Source organism: Pan troglodytes, chromosome 1, assembly GCF_028858775.2.
Source record: "Pan troglodytes isolate AG18354 chromosome 1, NHGRI_mPanTro3-v2.0_pri, whole genome shotgun sequence".
Classification (NCBI taxonomy): domain Eukaryota; kingdom Metazoa; phylum Chordata; class Mammalia; order Primates; family Hominidae; genus Pan; species Pan troglodytes.
Window position 1 is genome coordinate 6,099,550 of NC_072398.2, and position 21,920 is coordinate 6,121,469.

The 21,920-nt window shown below is 50.5% G+C and overlaps 1 protein-coding gene and 3 pseudogenes across 1 annotated transcript; 3 read left to right on the forward strand and 1 right to left on the reverse strand.

Annotated features, from left to right (window-relative positions):
- The first annotated feature begins 11,638 nt into the window (after positions 1–11,638).
- LOC134806928 (putative uncharacterized protein FLJ44672) lies at positions 11,639–13,027 on the forward strand. The gene is given in 2 exon segments (XM_063790074.1): positions 11,639–12,730; positions 12,732–13,027. Coding segments are annotated over 2 exon segments (1,239 nt in total). The 5' UTR covers positions 11,639–11,659; the 3' UTR covers positions 12,900–13,027.
- Positions 13,028–13,340: 313 nt separating this feature from the next.
- LOC101059109 (putative uncharacterized protein FLJ44672) lies at positions 13,341–13,836 on the forward strand (annotated as a pseudogene).
- A 220-nt stretch (positions 13,837–14,056) lies between these two features.
- LOC112207811 (putative uncharacterized protein FLJ44672) lies at positions 14,057–15,565 on the forward strand (annotated as a pseudogene).
- Positions 15,566–17,367: 1,802 nt separating this feature from the next.
- Positions 17,368–21,920, reverse strand: part of LOC101058256 (protein capicua homolog) — a 38,361-nt pseudogene continuing 33,808 nt past the window's right edge.

Consider the following 21,920-nt stretch of genomic DNA (forward strand, 5'->3'; position numbering starts at 1 on the left):
ATAAGCAGAGGATGTTACCCACTTCAGAGACTCCCAGAGGAGAAAGAGTATGCGTTCAAGGGGCAGATGAGGCTCAGTTGGACTCCATAGCAGATGAAATGGAGAGGGGCAAGCAGTGAGGCAGGGCAGAGCAGGGGCTGTTAAGGAGTTTGGACTTAATCCCTGAGGCAAGGAGAAGTGATGTAAATGGGGGAGTAACATGATGAGATTCATGGATTAGAGACATGGCTCAGGCTGCTGTAGAGAAGGCACCAGGGAGAGCAGATGGCTCAATGGGTGTGCAGGAGACCTCTCCCTGAGTTTAGGGAGAGGTTTTTAAAACAGAAGAAGTTTGAGTAATTTAAATGATGATGGGAAGGAGCTAAAAGTGGGGGATAGGTTAAAGATACAGGAAAGTGGGAGGAAGAACTGACAAGTGAGGTTCCAGAGAGGGCAGGAGAAGAGGAGATTCCCATAGGGGGATTAACACTTTCTTTTCTTTTTTCTTTCTAAGACAGGGTCTCACTCTGTCGCCCAGGCTGGAGTGCAGTGGCACAATCTTGGCTCACTGTAGTGTAGACTTCCCAGGCTCAAGGGATTTCTCCCACCCCAGACTCCCAAGTAGCTGGAACTACGGGTGTGCACCACCACCACACCTGGCTAATGTCTCTTTTTTTTGGTAGACACAGAGTCTCACTATTTAGCACTGATTGGTCTCCAACTCCTGGCCTCAAGCGATCCTCCTGCCTAGGCTTCCCAAATTGCTGGGATTACAGGCATGAGCCACAATGCCTGGCCTCTGCTAGTTCCGTATTCTCTAGAGTTGTCTTTACTTTGTGCTAGTGTGTCCCTCATTGTGCTGATCCTCTGTAAAAATTAATACCTTTTTTTTTTTTTTTTTGAGATGGAGTTTCACTCTTGTTGCCCAGGCTGGAGTGCAATGGCGCTATCTCGGCTCAGCGCAACCTCCACCTGCCGGGTTCAAGCGATTCTCCTGCCTCAGCCTCCCGAGTAGTTGGGATTACAGGCATGTGCCACCATGCCCAGCTAATTTTGTATTTTTAGTAGAGATGGGGTTTCTCTATGCTGGTCAGGCTGGTCTCGAACTCCTGACCTCAGGTGATCTGTCTGCCTTGGCCTCCCAAAGTGCTGGGATTACAGGCATGAGCCATTTTGCCTGGCCAAAATTAATACTTTTTATGTTAAATTTACATATATATATATATACGTTTTTTCTTTTTGATACCGGGTCTCACACTGTCACCCAGGCTGGAGTACAGTGGCACAACCTCTGCTCACTGCAGCCTCCACCTGCCAGGCTCAAGCAATTCTCCTGCCTCAGCCTCCCGAGTAGCTGGGATTACAGGTAAGTGCCACCACACCCAGCTGATTTTTGTGTTTTTTGTAGAGACGAGGTTTCGCCATGTTTCCCAGACTGTTCTCAAACTCCTGAGCTCAAAGCAGTCCACCCACCTTGGCCTCCCAGAGTGCTGGGATTACAGGTGTGAGCCATCTTGCTCATTCTAGTTTAAACTTTTGAGTGGTTTGTGTCTCCTGATTGGACTCCTACAAATACAGAATTGATGCTAGGAAGGGTACCAGGAGATAGACGCACATAGATGGGATTTGGGAATAGGTTTGGTTATCCAAGGAGCAGTGCTGAGCTCCTTGCTAATGGGATATGGGATGCTGGTGATTTCCAGGAAGTGAGCTCACAATGACTCAAGCTGCCACATACTGTTGATTGTGAAATGCCAGTTGAAGCATATGTCCTACGAGCTTAGGGGTGCTACAAGTTGACCACTGCAGCAGTAAAGATGACTCTGAAGAATGGCGTGGGATGGATGCTTTCAAATGCACTTGAGCAGCGGTCTCCAACCACAGGGCCACAGAGCTGGAGGTGAGCAGCAGGCGAGTGAAGGGAAACTTCATCTGTATTTCTAGCCCCTCCCATCGCTTGCATGACCACCTGAGCTCCATGTCCTGTCAGATCAGCAGCAGCATTAGATTCTCATAGGAGCACAAACTCTGTTGTGAAGTGTGCATGCGAGGGATCTAGGTTGTGTACTCCTTATGAGAATCTAATGCCTGATATTCTGTTACTGTCTCCCATCACCCCAGATGGACAGTCTAGTTGCAGGAAAACAAGCTCAGAGATCCCACTGAGTCTACGTTATAGTGAGTTGTAGAATCATTTCATTGTATATTACTATGTAGTAATAGTAGAAATAAAGTGCACAATATATGTAATGCACTTGAATCATCCTGAAATTATTCCCTCACTCCCAGTCTGTGGAAAAATTGTCTTCCACACATTCACTCTGTTTTTTGGTAGAGGCAGGGTCTTAATATATTGCCCAGGCTGATCTCAAACTCCTGGCCTCAAGTAATATACCTCTCTCAGCCTCCCAAAGTGCTGAGATTACAGGCATAAGCCACCACCCTCAACCAAGACTTTCTTAAACCAAATAAAAATTAAGTGAGATTACTTGAGCCCAGGTGGTCAAGGCTGCAGTGAGCTTGATTGCACCACAACTCCAGCCTAGGTGACAGAAGAGACTGTCTCAAAAAATAAAATAAAATACAAATTAACCCTTTATGACATTCCCAGTAACTTCCTAAGTGCTCCCCACAAGTCTTTGAATTCTGTTTAATTTTCACATAACATTTAAGACATTTAAGAACTTATGTCTGTCTGTGTCATCCCTTTATGTCAAAAGATGTCTTTTTGTCACTTCCAGCTGGATCTACCATGAAAGACTTCTGAATCCAGGAAGAGAGACTGACTGGGCAACATGTTATTCAGGTACAAAAAGATTTGGACTGTAACTTAAAAATGATCAAATAATAGTGCATGCATCAAGTGCAATGGGAAGCTCTTCTGGAGAGTGAGAGAAGCTTCCAGTTAAGGTGACATTGAAGCCAAGTCCTGAAAGATGAGGAAGAGTTGTATGAGAGTGGGGAGGGAAGGGGGAGGTGGAGGGATGGGGAATGGGCTGGGATGGGATAGCGCAAACTGCCCGGGAAGGGAAACCAGCACCGTACAGACCTGAACAATGAAGATGGCATATTTTGTTCAGGGAATGGTGAATTAAGTGTGGCAGGAATGCTTTGTAGACACAGTAATTTGCTTGTATGGAATTTTGCCTGAGAGACCTCATTGCAGTTTCTGATTTTTTGATGTCTTCATCCATCACTGTCCTTGTCAAATAGTTTGGAACAGGTATAATGATCACAATAACCCCAAGCATAATATTTCGTTAATTCTCACAGAATCACATGTAGGTGCCACAGTTATCCCCATTTTATGAATGGAGTGATGAAAACCTTAGGAATAATGAATGATTTGCGCAGGCTCACCTGGATATTAAGACTGAGTCAAATGTTGGGTCTGGTCTGACTTTAATGTTTGCTTTGTTCATGAGCACCACATATTGCCTCTCCTATGCAATTAAGCAGGTAGGTGACAGAAAAGCCCATGTTTGTCTCTACTCACACACTTCCGACTGAATGTATGTATGGAGTTTCTACACCAAATTCTTCAGTGCTCTGGATATTAACTGGGTATCCCATGACTTTATTCTGACACTACCTGGAGTTAGCACAGACCCCACAAGTTAGGGGCTCAGTCCCACGAGGCCATCCTCACCTCAGATGCCAATGGCAAGTCCTAAGTTGTCACCGTACTTTTGACCAACCTGTTACCAATCGGGGGTTCCCATAACTGTCTTCTTGGGTTTAATAATTCGCTAGAACAGTTTATGGAACTCAGAAAAACAGTTTATTTTCTTTTTTTCTGAGAGAGAGGGTCTTATTTTGTTGCCCAGGCTGGTGTGCAATGGTGCAGTCATAGCTCATTGCAGCCTTGATTGTCTGGGCTCCAGTGGTTCTCCCACCTCAGCCTCCCTAGTAGCTGAGACTACATGCCTGCACCACCACATCTGGCTAGTTTCTTTTATTTTTTGTATAGATGGGGTCTTGTTGTGTTGGCCAGGCTGGCCACAAATTCCTGGTCTCAAGTGATCCTCCCACCTCAGCCTCTGAAAGTGCTGGGATTACAGATGTGAGCCACCACATCTGGCCAGTTCATTTCCTATTACTGGTTCATTGTGAAGGATACATCTCAGAAACAGTCAATGAAAGAGATGTGCATGCTGGATGCAGTGGCTCATGCCTGTAATCTCAGCACTTTGGGAGGCCAAGGTGGGAGGATCGCTTAAACTCAGGAGTTTGAGACCAGCCTGGGCAACATGGTGAAAACCTGTCTCTATAAAAAATTTAAAAAAAAAAAATAACAGGTGTAGTGTTGTGCACCTAGAGTTCCAACTACTAGGGAAGCTGAGATGAGAGGATACCTTGAGCTGGGGACTGGGGAGGCTTAGGTTACAGTAAGCTGAGATTGTGCCACTGCACTCCAGCTTGGACAAAAGAGCCTGATCCTGTCTCAAAAAAAAGAAAGATACCCAGGGCAAGTTAAGTTCGGAGGGACACAGAGCTCCCATGCCCTCTGTTGAACATGTGACCCTCCCAGCATCTCCTGTGTCCAGCAACCCTGAAAGCTCCGCAAACCCCTTTCAGGGTGTTTATGGAGGCTTTATTATGCAAGCATGATTGATAAAATCTTTGGCTGTTGGTGATTAAGTCAGTCTCCAGCCCCTCTTCCCCCTGGAGTTCAGTGCATGAGGCTGAAAGTTCCAAGCCTCTTACCATGTGGTTGCATGGTAATCAGCCCTCCTCTTGAAGAAATTTAGGAGCTTGCAGTCACGCAGTCATCTCAACAACATCCCCAAATGCATTCTTACCATGCTGGAGGTCCCAAAGTTCTTAGAGGCTCTTGTGTTAGAAACCTGGGACCAAGACCAAATATTAAAACAAAAGATGTTCCTGTCACATCTATCACTGAGGTCTTTGTAAGAGCTTTAGAAGCTCTGTGCCAGGAACCAGGGACAGAGATTAAATATATATTTCTTTTCTTTTTTTTGAGACAGAATCTCCTGTGTCATCCAGGCTGGAGTGCAGTGATGTGATCATAGCTCACTATAGCTTTGGCCTCCTGAGATCAAGCAATCCTCCCATCTCAACCTCCCAAGTAGCTAGGACTACACATGCATGTCACCCATGCCCAGCTCATTTTTGTAGAGTCAGAGTTTCACCATGGTGGCCAGGTTGGCCATGTTGGCCAGATGGGGTCTTCTTTTGTTGCCCAGGCTGGCCACAAATTCCTGAGCTCAAGTGATCCTCCCACCTCGTCCTTGTAGAGATGAGATTTAGTTATGTTGTCCAGGCTGATCTCAAACTCCTGGGCTAAATCGATTGTCTCACCTCAGCCTCTCAAGTAGCTGGGACTACAGGCGCATACCACCATGTCGGGCTAATATTTATTTTTATTTTTTTCTAGAGGGGGGGTCTCACTGTGTTTTTCATGCTAGTTTCAAACTTCGGGCCTCAAGTGTTCCTCCTGCCTTGACCTCCCAAAGTGTTGGGATTCTGGGTGGGAGCCACCATGCCCAGCAATCACAAGGGTCTTTATAAAAGAAAGAGAGTAGGAGATTCAGAATTGGAGCAGGAGATGTGGTGATGAAAGCAGAGGTAAGAGAGGGAGATTTGAAGATGCTTCACCTCTGGCTTTGAAGATGGAGACAGGGGCCATGATCCAAGGAATGGGAGTGGCTTCTAGAAGCTGGAAAAGCCAAGGGAACATATTAGAGTCTCCAGAAGGAATGCAGCCCTGCTGACACCTTGACTTTAGCCTTAATAGACCTAGTTTGGGTTTCTGGCCCCTAGAACTGTAAGATGGTAGATTTGTGGTGTTTTAAGCCACTAAATGTAGGAAACTGCAAACTATGTTGCAGCAGCAAGAAGAAATGAACATGAAGCCAGGCATGATGGCTCATGCCGGTAATCCCAGCACTTTAGGAATTTAGGCAGGAGGATCACTTGAGGCCAGGAGTTCAAGACCAGTCTGGGCAACATAGTAAGACCTTGTCTCTACAAAAAATGAAAAAATTGGCCAGGCGTGGTGGCTCACGCCTGTAATTCCAGCACTTTGGGAGGCCGAAGCGGGCAGATTACCTGAGGTCAGTAGTTCGAGACCAGCCTGGCCAACATTGTGAAACCCCGGCTCTACTAAAAATACAAAAATTAGCTGGGCATGGTGGCACGCACCTGTAATCCCAGCTACTTGGAAGGCTGAGGCAGGAGAATCACTTGAATCTGGGAGGTGGAGGTTGCAGTGAGCCGGGATCGCACCGTTACACTACAGCCTGGGCAAGAAGAGTGAAACTCTGTCTCAAAATAAAATAAAATAAAATACTAAAAAATTTAGCCAGGCACGGTGGCATGAACCTGGAGTCCCAGCTACTCGGGAGGCTGAGGTGGGAGGATCGCTTGAGCCTGGAAATTTGAAGTTGCAGTGAGCTGTGATTTCGCCACTGCACTCTAGCCTTGGTGACGGTGAGATGTTGAAAAAAAGAAAGAAGAAAGTAAAGAAAGAAGAAATGAGCATGGTGGGCATGGGGACAGATGGCAATGTTAAGTAGAATGGTCAGGGGTGGCCTCCTAAGTGAATATTGAGTAAAGACTTGAAGGAGGGGAAGGAGGTGGCCAAGGTGCTGAGGGAAGAGGATTGTAGGCAGAAACAATAGAATAAAGTGTCTGAGGTGTGTCTGAGGCTCTGGAAGGAGGCCCATGGAGCAGATGGAGAGAGGGAGAGAATTAGGGGAGGGAGCCAGGGAGTTGCTGGGTGGGGATCAGTACAGATCACATAAGCCCTGGGAGGTTATTGCTGGGGCTTTGGCTTTTACTCTGACTCAGATGGAAACTGCGGGAGGGTTCTGAGCAGAGAGGCGACATGATCTGTCTCCCGATTTAAAAGCATTCTCTGGCTGCTGAGTTGAGAAAGACTGTGGGAAGATGTGATAGAAGCATGGGGGCCAAGCTTTGGCAACATCCAGGCGGGAGATGATGGTGGTCCTGACCAGGGTCATGGTGGTGTTGAGAGATGGTCAGAGGGGAGAAGTAGGGGAGGAGGCCAGGGAGTTGCTGGGTGGGGATCTTTAGTACATGTCGAAGACAGTCAACAGGATTTCCTGACAGACTGGATATGGGGTGTGAGAGAAGGCAGGGGTCAAGGTTGAGTTTGATTGTTACTGAAATTATTAAGTAATTTTAAAAAACACTACTGCCTTTCCCAATCCTACCAAGTATGGGATGCTAGATTAAAGAAATCTCTTCAGGCTCATTGCAGTGGCTCATGCCTGTAGTCCCAGCTATTTGGTAAGCAGAGGTGCGAGTATCTTTTAAGGGCAGGTGTTCAAGACCAGCCTGGACAACACAGCAAGATCTGCTCTTTACAAAAATATTTTTCAAAATTAAATAAATGTAGCTAGGCATGGTGATGTGTACTTGTAGTTTCAGCTACTCAGGAGGCTGAAGTGTGCAGATCTCTTGAGGTCAGGAGTTTGAGGCCAGCTTGGGCAACATAGCAAGACCCCTCACTCTACAAAAAAATTAAACAAATAACCAGGCATGGTGACACTCAACTGTACTACCAGCTACTGGGGAGCTGAGGCAGGAAGATGGTTTGAGCCCAGGAGGTCGAGGCTGCAGTGAGCTGTAAGTGCACAGCTGCACTCCAGTCTGGGTGACAGAGCAGGACCTGTCTCACAATACAAATAAAAATACAAGTAAAATAATATCTCAAGTCAGAGCCTTTTGGCTCTGCAGCCCTTGCAACCCCTCAGCCATGCAGTGGGGTTTGCGTCCCTGGGAATGAGGAGACCCCTGCCCGGTGTTGTTGCCTGATTAATCAGTGTTTTAAAACATATATTAATTGGGGTGGGCGCGGTGGCTCACACCTGTAATCCCAGCAATTAGGGAGACCCAGGCGGGTGGATCACCTGAGGTCAAGAGTTCAAGACCAGCCTTGCCAACGTGGCGAAACTCCTTCTCTACTAAGAAAATACAATAATTAGCTGGACATGGTAGTGGGCGCCTGTAATCCCAGCTACTTGGGAGGCTGAGGTAGGAGAATCGCTTGAACCTGCGGGGTGGAGGTTGCAATGAGCTGAGATTGCGCCACTTCACTCCAGCCTGGGCAAAAGAACAAGACTTTGTCTCAAAGAAAAAAAAAAGTAATATATCAACATGTAATGGTTTTATTATTAATATGTAATGAATATTAAATATTTTAAAAATCTTGTATTATATCAACATGTAATGGCTTTAATATGTGATGAATAATATTTAAAAAATTGTGTCTTATTTTCTAGTTCTAATATAATTATCTGCAGAAAGAAATAGTCTTAGAGATCTTCAATAAAGTTAAAAAATGTAAAGGGATGTTAGACCCCAAAAGATTGAGAATTTCTAGTTTAGAAATATTCAGAGTAAGCCACATACAACTTGCTACTTGAACCATTTTTTTTCTTTGCTTTTTATTTTAGGAGATGGGGTCTCACCCTCTCACCCAGGCTTGAGTACAGTAGTGCTATCACAGCTCACTGCAGCCTTGAACTCCTGGGCTAAGGATCCTCCTACCTGAGCCTCCTGAGTAGCTAGGACTGTAGGTATACATGACGATACTTGGCTAATTTTTAAATTGTTTTGTAGACATGGGGTCTCACTTTGTTGGCCAGGCTGGTGTCAAACTAATGGCCTCAAGTGACCCTTCCACCCCTGCCTCCCATCCTCGAGGCATGTGCCACCACAAGGAGCACTTGTTCAATTTTCTAAAAAAAAAATTTCTAAAGTAAGGCTGTGGGATGATGGCAGGAAGATAAAAGAAAAACAGAAGAATAAGTTAAAATGACTTATTCACACATATTCTTTTGACAGCAAGAAGAACTTTTAGTATATACATTCCTTACAAACAAACAAAAGGCAGATAAACAATGTTGTATAGGAACTTCAACACACACCGTACAATATTCCCACTTTGCTGACATAAGTTATGGAAATTTCATGGTTTACTTGAGTGTCGCTACCAGTATTTTGCTTCTCTGATGATTTTTATCATCTTCCTCATCTGTTAACTTCTCTCCAAGGTATGTCATGTCACGACATACTGCCGCTGCATGAACATGGCCAGTGTCTTTCTATTAAACATGTAGAATGCTTTCCTAATTTCTCTTTTTACTCTCTGTCTTTGTGTTCTGCATTTTCCTTACTTTTATTGTCAGAAACTCCAGAAAGTCAATCGTACTAATTTATCACGATTTGCTTTATTAATTTATACTTTGCTTATGTGGAATTTTGCCCAGCAGACCTCATTACAGTTTCTAACCTGTTTTATTTTGTTTTTTTTTTCTGAGACAGGGTCTCCCTCTGTTGTCCAAGGCTGGAGTGTAGTAGTGCTATCACAGCTGACTGCAGCCTCAACCTTCCAGGCTGAAGCAATCCTCCCATCTCAACCTCCCACGTGGCTGAGACTACAGGTGCTTGCCACTATGCCCAACTAATATTTGGAATTTTTGTGTACGTGGATTCCAGAGGGGTGACAGCGAAACGTGAGTAAGCATGGATTTTGGTATATGCAGAGATGGGGGGCTGGGACTAATTCTGTATACTGAGGGACGACTGTATATGTTTTTACAATTACGCTGTAGGATACATACTGTTGCATAGCCTTAAAAATAATAATTTTTGAGTGGAATAATACTGATAAAAGTAGCAGCTGGCCAGGTGTGGTGGCTCACACTGGTAATCGCAACACTTTGGGAGGCTGAGGCAGGAGGGATGGCTTGAGGCCAAGAGTTTGCGATAGGCCTTGGAAACAAAGGGAGTCACCATCCCTACAGAAAAATACATGAATTAGCCTAGTGTGGTGGCATGTTCCTGTAGTCCCAGCTACTTGGGAGGCTGAGGTGGGAGGATCACTTGAGCCCAGGGAGGCTGAGACTGCAGTGAGTCATGATCAGGCCTCTGCACTCCAGCCTGGGTGACAGAGTGAGACCCTGTCTCAAAACAACAAAAAAGTAGCAGCTAACATCAACTGACCTTTTACCAGGTGCCTATTGATACCATAGTTTAATTTCTTATAACTGTTTCTTATTTCACTTACCAACTCTGTCTTCAGTTACTCCCAGATTTTTACTGTGTGTGTACAGATGACCTTTTGTTTAGATTGAATTGTCTCCCCAGAAGTAAGATTACTGTGAGTCATGGTGAATGGACATTCTCATTACCCTTGATGTAAATTGACAGGGTTTTGGGTGCCTCCCAGCTATAATCTTAGCACTTTGGGAGGCTAAGAGAGGAGGATTGCTTGAGGCCAAGAGTTGGAGGAGGCAGTATGGCAGTATGGTGAGACCCTGTCTCCATTATTTTAAAAAATTGACAGGCTTTACCCTGGAAGGCTTATACACAATTTAAACACCCCTCATAGTATAAGAAAGTGCCCATTTCACTGCACCTTTGCCAGCACAGGGTAGTATAATTTAGTAAGTCATTTTTTGTTTGATTATTTTACATAGACAAAAGAACTCATATTACTTTACTTGTCACATTTCAACATCTTTCCTCAGCTTATTAGCTCTATTTCTTTTCTGTCTGTAAATGGTTGTTGTTGTTTTGTTCTTTGAGACAGGGTCTTGCTCTGTCACCAGGCTGGACTGTAGTGGCATAATCATGCCTCACTGCAGCCTTGACCTCCCAGGCTCAAACTTCCGCATTCCGAGTAGCTGGGACTACAAGTGTGCACCACCACTCCCAGCTAACTTTTTTCTTCTTTTGGATAGAGACAGGGTCTCACTGTGTTGTCCAGACCGGTCTCTAGCTCCTGGCCTTAAGCAATCCTCCTGCATTAGCTTCTCAAATTGCTGGAATTTCAGGCGTGAGCCACCATGCCTGGCCTGGGCTAGTCCTATATTCTCTAGAGTTCTCTTTACTTTGTGCTAGCCAATCTCTCATTATGCTGTTCACCTGTTATAATGAATAATTCTCTGTATTAAATTTTACCACTTTAAACTTTTGAGTGGTTTATGCTTCCTGATTGGACTCTGACTAATATGTTAGGAAGGGTCCCAGGAGATAAACCCACACAGATGGGATTTGGGCATAGGTTTGGTTTCCCAGGGGGCAGTGCTGAGCTCTTTGCCAGTGGGAAATGGGATGCTGGTGATTTCCAGTAGGTGACCTCACAGTGACTCAAGCTACCACTTACTGTTGATTGTGATGAAATGCCAGCTGAGGCACATGCCTTGGGAGCTAAGTGGTTGCTGCACTTGACCACTGTGAAGACTGGTGTGGGAAGGGTCGTTTTGGATGCACTTGAGCAGGGGTCCCCAACCCCTGAGCCATGGAGCCGCAAGGAGCCACACAGCAGGAGGTGAGTGGTGTCGAGTGAGGGAGTGAGGGAAGCTTCGTCTGTATTTACAGCCACTCCGCTTTGCTCACATTCCCGCCTGAGCTCCACCTTCTCAGATCAGCAGCAGCATTAGATTCTCATAGGAGAACGCACCCTGTTGTGAACCGTGCATGTGAGGGATCTAGGTTGCGCTGTCCTTATGAGAGTCTAATACCTATTGATCTGTCACTTTCTCCCATCACGCTCAGGTGGGACCATCCAGTTGCAGGAAAACAAGCTTAACACGCCCACTGATTCTACATTATGGTGAGTTCTATAATTATTTTATTATATATTACAGTGTAATAATGGAAATGAAGTGCCTAATAAATGTGAATGTGCTTACATCTTTTGGCCCACCTCCTACCTCCCGGCAGCTTCTCCAGGCCCAGAACTTTCTCCAGTCAGCCTCTACAGACCAAGCTCATGACTCACAATGGCCTATTTAGGCCCATACCCTACGTCACGGCAGTCTCCGCAGATGAGGCTACTGCCTCACAACAGCCTCCACAGGCACAGCTCCATCGTTACAATGGCCTCTTTAGACCCAGCTCCTGCCTCCCAGCCTTCTCTCCAGGCCCTGAACTTTCTCAAGTCGACCTCACCAGGCCCAGCTCATGCTTCTTGGCAGCCTCTCCAGGCCCAGCTCCTGCATCTTGGGGGCCCCTCCAGGCCCAGCCTCTGCCTCCCGTCGGCCTCTATAGTCCCAACATCTGCCTCACAGCAGATTCTTCAGGCCCAGCATCTGCCTCACTGTGGACCCCCCAAGCCAAGCTCCCAATCTTTCATCAGCTTCTACACACCCAACTCCTGCCACCCAGTGGCCTCTTTAGGCCAAGCTCATGCTTCACAAGGGCCTTTCCAGGCCCAACTTTTGTCTCATGGCAACCTTCCCTGGCCAGATTCCTGCCTGTCTCCCAGCAGCCTAGACAGGCCCAGGCCTTGCCTCACACTGGCCTCTCTACATCCAGCTTATGCCTCACGGTGGCCTTTCCAGGCCCAACTCCTGTCCCAGGACGTCATCTCCGGGCCCCAAACTTACTCAAGTCAGACTCTCTAGTCCCAACTGCTGCCTCCTGGTGGCCTATGAAGGCCCAAAATCTCCTCAAGTTGACCTCTCCAGGCCCAGCTCCTGCCTCCTGTCAGCGTCTACAGGCCCAACCTCTGCCTCATGGGGGCTTCTCCAGGCCCACCTCTTCCTCTTGGCTGGGTCTACAGGCACAACTGCTGCCTCACAACAGCCTTTTTTGGCCCAGTTCCTGTCCAGCTCATGGCGGCCAATGTAGGCCCAAAACTTCCTCAAGTCAAACTCTCCAGGCCCACCTTCTGCTTCCCGGTGGCATGAACAGGGCCAGCTTTGACTTGAGAACAGCCTCTGCAGGCCCTGCTCTTGCCTCCCAGGGGCTTTTTCCAGGCCCAGCTCTTGCCTCATGGCAGCTGCCCCAGGCCGAATTTCTGCCTGCCTGCCAGCAGCCTCAACAGGCACAGCTCCTCCCTCACAGTGGCCCATTTAGGCCCAACTCATGACTGTCGGGCCATTTCCAGGCCTAGTGCCTGCCTCGTGGCTGACTCTTGAAGCCCAAAACTTCCTCAAATCAGCCTTTTGCCCAACTTCTGTCTACTGTCGGACTCTACAGGCCAGCCTCTGCCTCACAGTGGACCCTCCAGACCCAGATGGTGTCTCACTGTGGCATCCTCAGGCGAAGCTCCTGCCTTTTGGCAGCCTCTCCAGGCCCAGCTCCTCCTGCCTCCCAGTGGCCTCTTTCAGCCCAGCCCAGCTCATGCCTCCTGGCGGCCTTCCCAAGCCCCACTTTTGACTTTCGGTGGCCTCTGCAGGCCTCGACAAGGCCCAGCCTCCTGCCTCCCGAAGGCCTGCACAGGCCCAGCCTCTGCCTCACAGCGGACTCTCCACGCCCAGCTAGCTGTCGCCTCACTGCGGCCTCCCGAGTCCAAAGCTCCTGCCTCTCGGCCACTTCGGCAGGCCCAGCTCCCACCTGCCAGTGGCCTCTTCAGGCCCATGGGGCTCATTCCTCACAACGGCCTTTCCAGGCCCAGTTTTTCCCTTCCGGCGGCCTCTCCGGGCCCAGAACCTCCTCAAGTCGGCCTCTCCAGACCCACTTGCACCCTCCGGGCGTCCTCTCCGGGCCCAGCTCTTCTTCCTGGTTGCGTCTCCAGGCCCGACTCCTGCCTCTCAACAACCTCTTTGGACTCAGTGCCTACCCATCTCCTGGCGGCCTTGGTCGGCCCACAGCTTCCTCAAGCCAAGCTCCCCAGGCCCAGGTCAGGCCTCACGGTGGCCTCTCCAGGATGAGCTCCTGCCCTCCGATGGCATCTCCAGGCCCCAGATGGTCTCTGGTCGATGGGCTCCTCCACGCCAAGCTTGGGCCTCCCGGCGACCGCTGCAGGCCCAAGTTGTCCTGAAGTCGGCATCTCCCGGCCCGGCCTCCCAGCAAGTAAGCAAGCTCTTTTGGCTCAACTCCTGCCCAGCTCCCAACCGCCTTTCTAGGCCCTGAACTTTCTGCAGCCAAGCTCTGAGGGCCCACCTCCTGCCTCCCGGTGGCCTGTACAGGCCCAGCACTGGTTGGAGAACAGCCTCTGCAGTCCCCGCCCTTGCCTCCCAGGGGCCTCTCCAGGCCCAGCTCTTGCCCCCACGGCGGCCTCCCGGGGCCAAGTCCCTGCCTGCCTCCTAGCAGCCCGCGTGCGGCCCAGCTCCTCCCTCACGGTGGCCTGTTGATGCCCAACTCATGCCTCTGGCACCCTGCCCAGAGGCGTGAGCCCCTGCCTCACACTGGCTCCTCCCATGCTGACAGAGGTCAGCGTGAGCCCCTAGCCTCACACCGGCCCCTCCCATGCTGAGAGGTGTCAGCGTGAGCCCCTGCCTCAACAGGCCACTGTGAGGGAGGAGCAGGGTCGCACGCGGGCTGCTGGGAGGTAGGCAGGGACTTGGGCCTGGGAGGTCGCGGTGGGGCGAGAGCTGGGCCTGGAGACTCCCCTGGGAGGCAACAGCGGGGTCTGCAGACGCCCTTCTCCAGCCGGAGCTGGGACTGTTCAGTCACTGGGAGAAGGGATGTGGGTGTGAAGAGCTTGCTTGCAGAAACTTCGGGGTCTACAAAGGCCGGCGGGAGCTGAGCCAAAAGAGCTTGTTTGCTGGGAGGCGGGAGATGCAGCCGGGAGGAACAGCTGGGCCATACGGGAGGCAGAGGCCGGGTCTCCTCAAGTTGGCCTCTCAGACCCACTTGCAGCCTCCCGGCGTCCTCTCCGGGCCCAGCTCTTCCTCCCGGCTGCGTCTCCAGGCCTGACTCTGGGCCAACTCCAGGTCCCAACAACATCTTTGGACTCAGCTCCTGCCCAGCTCCCAGCGGCCCTGGTAGGCCCACAACTTCCCTAAGCCAAGCTCCCCAGGCCCAGCTCAGGCCTCACGGTGGCCTCTCCAGGCTCAGCTCCTGCCCTCCGATGGCATCTGCAGGCCCCAAACGGCCTCCGGTCGTTGGGCTCCTCTAGGCCCAGCTTGGGCCTCCCGGTGGCCTCTGCAGGCCCAAGTCGTCCTCAAATCGGCCTGGAAGTGGGCCTGGAAGAGCAGCAAGTCGGCCTCCCCGGGCCCAGCTCCGTCCTCTCGGCAGCCTCTCCAGGTGCAAAACTTCCTTGAGTCAGCCTCTCCAGGCCCAGCTCCTCCTGCCTCCCAGTGGCCTCTTTCGGCCCAGCCCAGCTCATGGCTCTCGGCGGCCTTCCCAGGCCCCGCTTTTGACTTTTGGCGGCCTCTTCAGGCGCAGAACTTGATCTCCAGTCGGCCTTTGCAGGCCCGGCCTCCTGCCTCTCGAAAGCCTGCACGGGCCCGGCCTTGGCCTCGGCCTCACAGCGGACTCTCCACGCCCAGCTAGCTCTCGCCTCACTGCGGCCTCCCCAGTCCAAAGCTCCTGCCTTTCGGCCACTTCGGCAGGTCCAGCTACTGCCTGCCAGTGGCCTCTTTAGGCCCAGCTCATTCCTCACAACGGCCTTTCCAGGCCCCGTTTTTCCCTTCCGGCAGCCTCTTGGCCTCTAATTTGTTTATCTTTTGTGTGTAAATCCCAAAATATGGAATTTTGGAATATTTCCACCATTATATATTTTGGTAGGTAATTTATTTGGAGTGAGTTTCTGCACCATGCCCGAATTTTTTATTTTATTTTCCTTATTATTTGGTGTTAAACAGGTTTAATGACGGTCATGGCAACTTTTTGGCACAATGAAAAATATCGCCCATGATCAGCGTGTTCTGTTCTGGGGAAGGGGGCAAAGGCAGGGTGAATCACTTTCTTAAAAAGTATAGCTCAAGTTGGGAGTGCAGAGGGAATGGGGAGAAAACCCTCCCGCTGCCTGTGTCGAAGTGCAGGAGCCCCCACCCCCATACTCACCTGAGTCCAGCCCCTCTGGGGAAAGAAGGGGTGCATGAACTCCCCCTAGTCCACAGGCGCCTCCCTGTGGCCCAAGGCCCTCTTCATACTCCATCTTGTAGCCCCAGCAGGAGCTATTTTCCGAAAAGTGAAAAGCTCTGAAGGTCCCACAATTCATGGTATGTACAGGGGCTCGGAGGAGGGAAACTGCCCAGCTTTCCCCCTGCACAGCTGCAGGGGTAGGGGGTATAGATAAGAGGAGCAGGCCTTGGCCAGGCGTGGTGGCTCACGCCTGTAATCCCAGCACTTTGGGAGGGGGAGGCAGGCAGATCACGATGTCAGGAGATCGAAATCAGCCTGGCCAAGATGATGAAGCCCCGTCTGTACTAAAAATACAAAAATTAGCCGGACGTGGTAGCGTGCACCTGTAATCCTAGCTACCCGGAAGGCTGAGGCAGGAGAATGGCGTGAACCCGGCGGGAAGAGGTTGCAGTGAGCCAAGATCGCACCACTGCACTCCAGCCTGGGTGACAGAGCAAGACTCGGTCTCAAAAAAAAAAAAAAAAAAAAAAGCAGGCCTTACTCCGTCCCAAACTGAAAGGATTAAATGGCTTTACCTGGGAGAAGATAACCATCCTGCCCTCCATTGCTACTCCCACATACTGTCCATGTTCTCAGGGGGTACTGTGAGTCCTGGGATCTTCTTTGGGGTCGCCCACCTGCCTGTGGTAGTTATGGAGACCCCCAGGTGTTGAGGCAGGGCTGGGGTATCCCCTTCCAACCAGGCTGTCAAGGCCCCAACTCTGGGGCAGAGGCAGTGGCAGGGCCGCCAGGGTTGCGCCAGAGCCTGAGCAGGTTGAAGTGGGGTCAGGCAGGGCTGGGAGTCAGGGCAGGTGCAGCAGCAGTGGACCCGCTATGCACACATCTTTTTCTCCAAGGTTTGTGTGCAGAACATCCTGCCCATGCTGCCCCAGCAGCTTCAGTTGGCACCTGCCCCAGTCCAGCCTCTGGGAACCATGCAGCAGCTCCCAGCGGCCCTGCACCCACCACCAGCATCCGTTTCACCTGCAGTTGAAGATCCGTGAGGTGCCCAGAAGATCATGCAGTCATCAGTCCCACGGAGCAGCCCGCGAGGCTGAGGCTTCTCCCACTGGACCGCCCCCCAACTGGCACCACTGCTGCCCCTGCCCCTACTCTCAGCCTCACGTGACTCTCGGGCAGAGGCAGTGGTGGGGCAGCCAGGGCAGCGTCAAGAGTCTGAGCCAGGTGAGGTGCGGTCAGGACCCCCACAGGGCTGGGAGTCAGGGCAGGGGCAGAACAAACCTTGGAGGGGAAGATGTGTGCATAGTGGTCCTGGAGGGCGGCTGTGGCCTAGTGGACAGGAAGAAGCAGTGGGCCTGGAAGAGCTGCATGATCAGGGCCGGCACTGGTCCAGGGCACGTGCAGTGAAGAGGACAGCGCCTTCTCGGTCTCCGGTTCCCTGAGCCTGTCCTCGGCTTCTCCACCTGTACAGGCAAAGGGGAAGCTGTCCCCATCACACATGGCACACTTGGGGGTGTTGGGCTTTGGACTGCAGCTGGAGCATCTTCTCATCTTGCATTTGGGCGTGGTGGGGTCCTCCAGTGTGGGATCCATGTCCGTGGGATTCCCTCTGCCCCAACCCCGAAAGCCCAGTCAGTTTCTCTTCAGGCTCTGCCCCCCGGGTGGCTCAGCCCAGCTCCTGCCTAGGAAAGCCTTAGTGTTGGGAGGGACCCTGATGACTGAGGAGCCTGGTAGCTCCAGGTCGCCCACACTTTCAGGTCTCTTGTACCAGAAGGTGGCAGGATCCATTGGGAGGAAACAGGTCACCTTGAAAGGCGTCCCTGGGCCCCCATCCCCAGGGGTAGGGGCCGTAGGGGGCCCGCTCTGCTGCCTTGACCAGACTCCTGGGCTTTGAAGGCTCCTGGGCCCAGTAAGAAGGAGGTGGGTGCCAAGGTTGAGGAGGAAGCATCCGAGTATGTGTAGGAGGAGGACAGGGTGGGACCATAGACTTTGCCAAAAGCTGCAGGTGGATCAGGGGACCCTGGGGGCTCAGGATCCAGCAAGGGGCGGCAGGAGTAAAGGAGGAAGGAATGACAGGTGCAAATACCTTCCCACCAAAGCCCTTGTTGCCCTCTGGCTCCTCCCCAGAGTTGTCCCCACTCTCAGTTGGTCACCCACTCCTTGAACTTGAGATCGGTGTCAGTGGTGCTAAAGCCATCATCAGCAATGACATCATCACCCCCTCCTCCTCATGGATGACCATGTGCTCCTCGTCACTTGCTATGTCCTCACTGGCCATGTGCTGGGAATGAGCAGCTCAGGTGGGCAGCAGCAGGGCTGCCCACTGGTCACCTCCCTCACCAGGGGCTGCAAAGTGGCCTGGAGCTCCATACTGAGTAGAAGGCTTCGGGCCAGAGTATGATGCAGTGCCAGACACCACCTGTGTCAGTTCCCGTAGTGCCTGACGGTCTATTTCCCTGCCGTCCAGGCTGTGTACCCCGCTGTGGGAGAAGGCTTGGGCCAGGCTGAGCCAGGTTCCCTGACTGTGTGCAGCCGTTCTGCCCCACAGAAGCTGCTCCTTGGTATCTGAGCTCTGGAGTGTTTGGGCTGCAACTGACAGGAGTTCAGAGGACACCCCAGGGGCAGTGGCAGTGCCCGTCTCTGATATGCTCTGCTCCCACGAGCCCTTGTTACACTCCTGCTAGCCCCTGGCTTGTGGGCTTGGCCTCTGAGCTGGATTTCTTTCGGTCCTTGTTGCAAGTGGGCCACCTTCACCCGGAAGGCCAGGTCGTATTTCTGCATCTCATTGGGCCCCAGGGTGTACCACCGCTCGCTCAGCATCTGGCTGATGGTCCGGTTATCCTGGTTGGGGTGACCCTGGTGCACCCTGCCAGGGCCTGGTGCCGCTTGCTGAAGATCATGACCGCCACTCATAGGCCACCAGATGTGGTCCTTGTCCCATTTGTTGGGGCTGCGTCCATCCTTCTCAGAAGATGAGTCCTGTTCCTTGCGCAGGGCACTGAGGGACTGGGCCTGACATCATCTGAGTGGTAGAGGCAACTGGGTGTCAGGAGACATGATGGAGAGGAAAGCATCATCATGGTCATTCTCTGTCTCACTGTCCAGCAGGGACTCCCCTGAGGGGCCCAGGGCTCCTCCTCCATGGTGGGAGGTGAGCTTTTACCAGGTTCCACCACCCCCAAAGTGTGTGGGGTTGCGGGCCCTGGGCTTTCAGGGCAGGTGGCTCCAGGGGGCCGCCCAGGGTCAACACTCCCTGTCCCACCTGGTGGACGCTCATGAGCAACAGCTGCCAACTTGGCAGGTTGTTTTCTCTGGTTGGAGGCCACTGAGTGACTGGCAGGTTGCTGGGCCTCGTGTGGCTGCGGGGGGGTGGTCAGGAAGGGGATGGAGTACCAGGGGAACACGACCACAGGGTGAACTTCCACATTCCTCCACACGAACATGCTGACGCCACGGGAGGCCTCACTGAACGCAGGCCTGGGGGCCGAGTACTTGGTCCGGGCAGGGGGTTCCTGGCAGGGGCTCACACCTCCTCGCCCCCTCCTCAGCCAAGGTGGCTTGGGCCCAGAGAAGGGGAGGTTGGAGATGAGCAGAAGGCCAGGCCTCAAGTTTTGTTTTTTTTGTTTGTTTTGTTTTTTGTTTTTGAAATGTAGTTTGACTCTTGTCACCCAGGCTGGAGTGCAGTGGCACGATCTCAGTGGCCTTCATACCTGGCTAATTTTTTGTATTTTTACTGGAGGTGGGGTTTTGCCATGTTGGCCAGGCTGGTCTTGACCTCCCGACCTCAGGTGATCCACCCACCTCGGCCTCCCAAAATGGGATTACAGGCATGAGCCACAGCTCCCAACTTCATTCATTTTTACTTGAAAAACTCCCTTAAGCATTTTTTTAAGGTAGACCTACTGGTCCTGAATGCCCTCAGCTTTGTTTGTCGAGGAAACACGTTATTTCTTCTTTCTTTCTGAAGGACAGCTTTGTCAGACATAGTATTAGTTGCTGGCAGTTTTTTTCTTTCAGCACTTTGAATGTATTATTCGATTCTGTCCTGACCTGCAAAGTTTCTTTAACTTTTGACTATTTGATTATATTGTGACTTGGTGAGTATCTATTTGGTTTGAACCTCTTTAGGAATCTTTAAGCTTCATGGATTTAGATGTCTAAATCTTTCCCATGATTTAGGCAGTTTTCAGCCATTCCTTAAGTAAGCTTTCTTCTCCTTTCTCTACTTTCCTTCTCAAACTCCCATACCCTGACAATGGTTTGCCTAATGGTGTCTTGTTGGCTTTCTTTTCTCTGTCTCTTTTTTTTTCTTTCTTTTTTTTTTGAGACAGAGTCCTGCTTTGTCACCCAGGCTGGAGTGCAATGTGTGGTCTCGGCTCACATTGCACTCCAACCTCCGCCTCCTGGGTTCAAGCGATTCTCCTGCCTCAGCCTCCCAAGTAGCTGGGACTACAGGTGTGTGCCACCACACCCGGCTAATTTTTGTATTTTTAGTAGAGATGGGGTTTTGTCATGTTGGCCAGGCTGGTCTTGAACTCCTGACCTCTTAATCTGCCTGCCTCGGCCTCCCAAAGTGTTGGGATTACAGGCTTGAGCCACCACGCCCAGCCTTCTTTTCTCTTTTTCATTCTTTTTTCTTTGTCCTCTGACTGGATAATTTCAGAAGATCTATATTCAAGTTTACAGATTCTCTCTCCTGTTGAAGTTTACTATTGTGTTATATCACCCAGTCTGGTCTTGAACTCCTGGGCTCAAGCGATCCTCCCACCTTGGCCTCCCAAAGTGCTGAGTTTACAAGCATGAGCCACTGCATCCAGTCAGTCCCAGCACTTTGGGAAGCTGACGTGGGAGGATCACTTGAGCTCAGGAGTTTGAGACCAGCCTGGGCAACATACTGAGAACTTGTCTCTATATTAAAAAAAAAAAAAGTCTTTGGGAGGCCAAAGCGGGAGGATCACCTGAGGTCAGGAGTTCGAGACCAGCCTGGCCAACATGGCAAAACCCCATCTCTACTAAAAATACAAAAATTAGCCAGGTGTGGTGGCACACGCCTGTAGTGGTGGTGCATGCCTGTAGTCCCAGCTACTCAAGAGGCTGAGGCAGGAGAATCACTTGAACTGGGAGATGGAGGTTGCAGTGAGCTGAGATCGCACCAGTGCACTCCAGCCTGGGCAACAGAGTGAGACTCCATCTTATAAAAGGAAAAAAGAAAGAAAAGAAAAATTCCATATCTGAGTGTTTACTCCTGAGTTTTTGAGATTGTTATTAAGATCGTGCTCTACTGTGATGATTTGGGTTTGTTTGATAATCAGAAAAAAGCATATTCTTTTGGGTGTTCAGCCACACTGCTTTGGTGTCACAACTGCACATTGGTTTCACAGCTGCAGGACAAATTTGAGCATCTTAAAATGATTCAACAGGAGGAGATAAGGAATCTTGAGGAAGAGAAAAAACAACTGGAAGGAGAAATCATAGATTTTTATAAAATGAAAGCTGCCTCTGAAGCACTGCAGACTCAGCTGAGCACTGATACAAAGAAAGACAAACATTGTAAGAAGCAATAGTTTCTCTTACTATTCTGAGAGCCTTATCATTCTACATCCCATCTTCCTGTGAGTTTGTCTTTGTAGCATTTAACTCTAATTGCAGTTCTCTTTTTAAAAATTGGCTTGCTTATTGTATATTTTCCCCAACTAAAGCGTGAACTCCTAGCAGGGCGTGGTGGCTCATGCCTGTAATCTCAGCACTGTGGGAGGCCGAGGTGGGTCGACTACCTGAGGTTAGGAGTTCGAGACCAGCCTGACCAACATGATGAAACGCTGTCTCTACTAAAAATACAAAAATTAGCTAGGCGTGGTGGCTGGGACCCGTAATCCCAGCTACTTGGGAGGCTGAGGCAGGAGAATCACTTGAACCCTGGAGGTGGAGGTTGCAGTGAGCCGAGATCTCACCATTACACTCCAGCCTGGGCGACAAGAGCAAAACTCCATCTCAAAAAAAAAAAAAAAAAAAAAAGGGTGAACTTGAAGGCAGGTCCTGTGTCCATCTTTTCAGATTCTGTATCCCAGCACTTAGGACATAGACAAACACGAAGATGACAATCAATATTTGCCAAAATGAAAAAACAAAAGAAACATGTAACATCATGTAAAAGAAGCTGGTTAGGTGGAGAAATTTCTTTACCA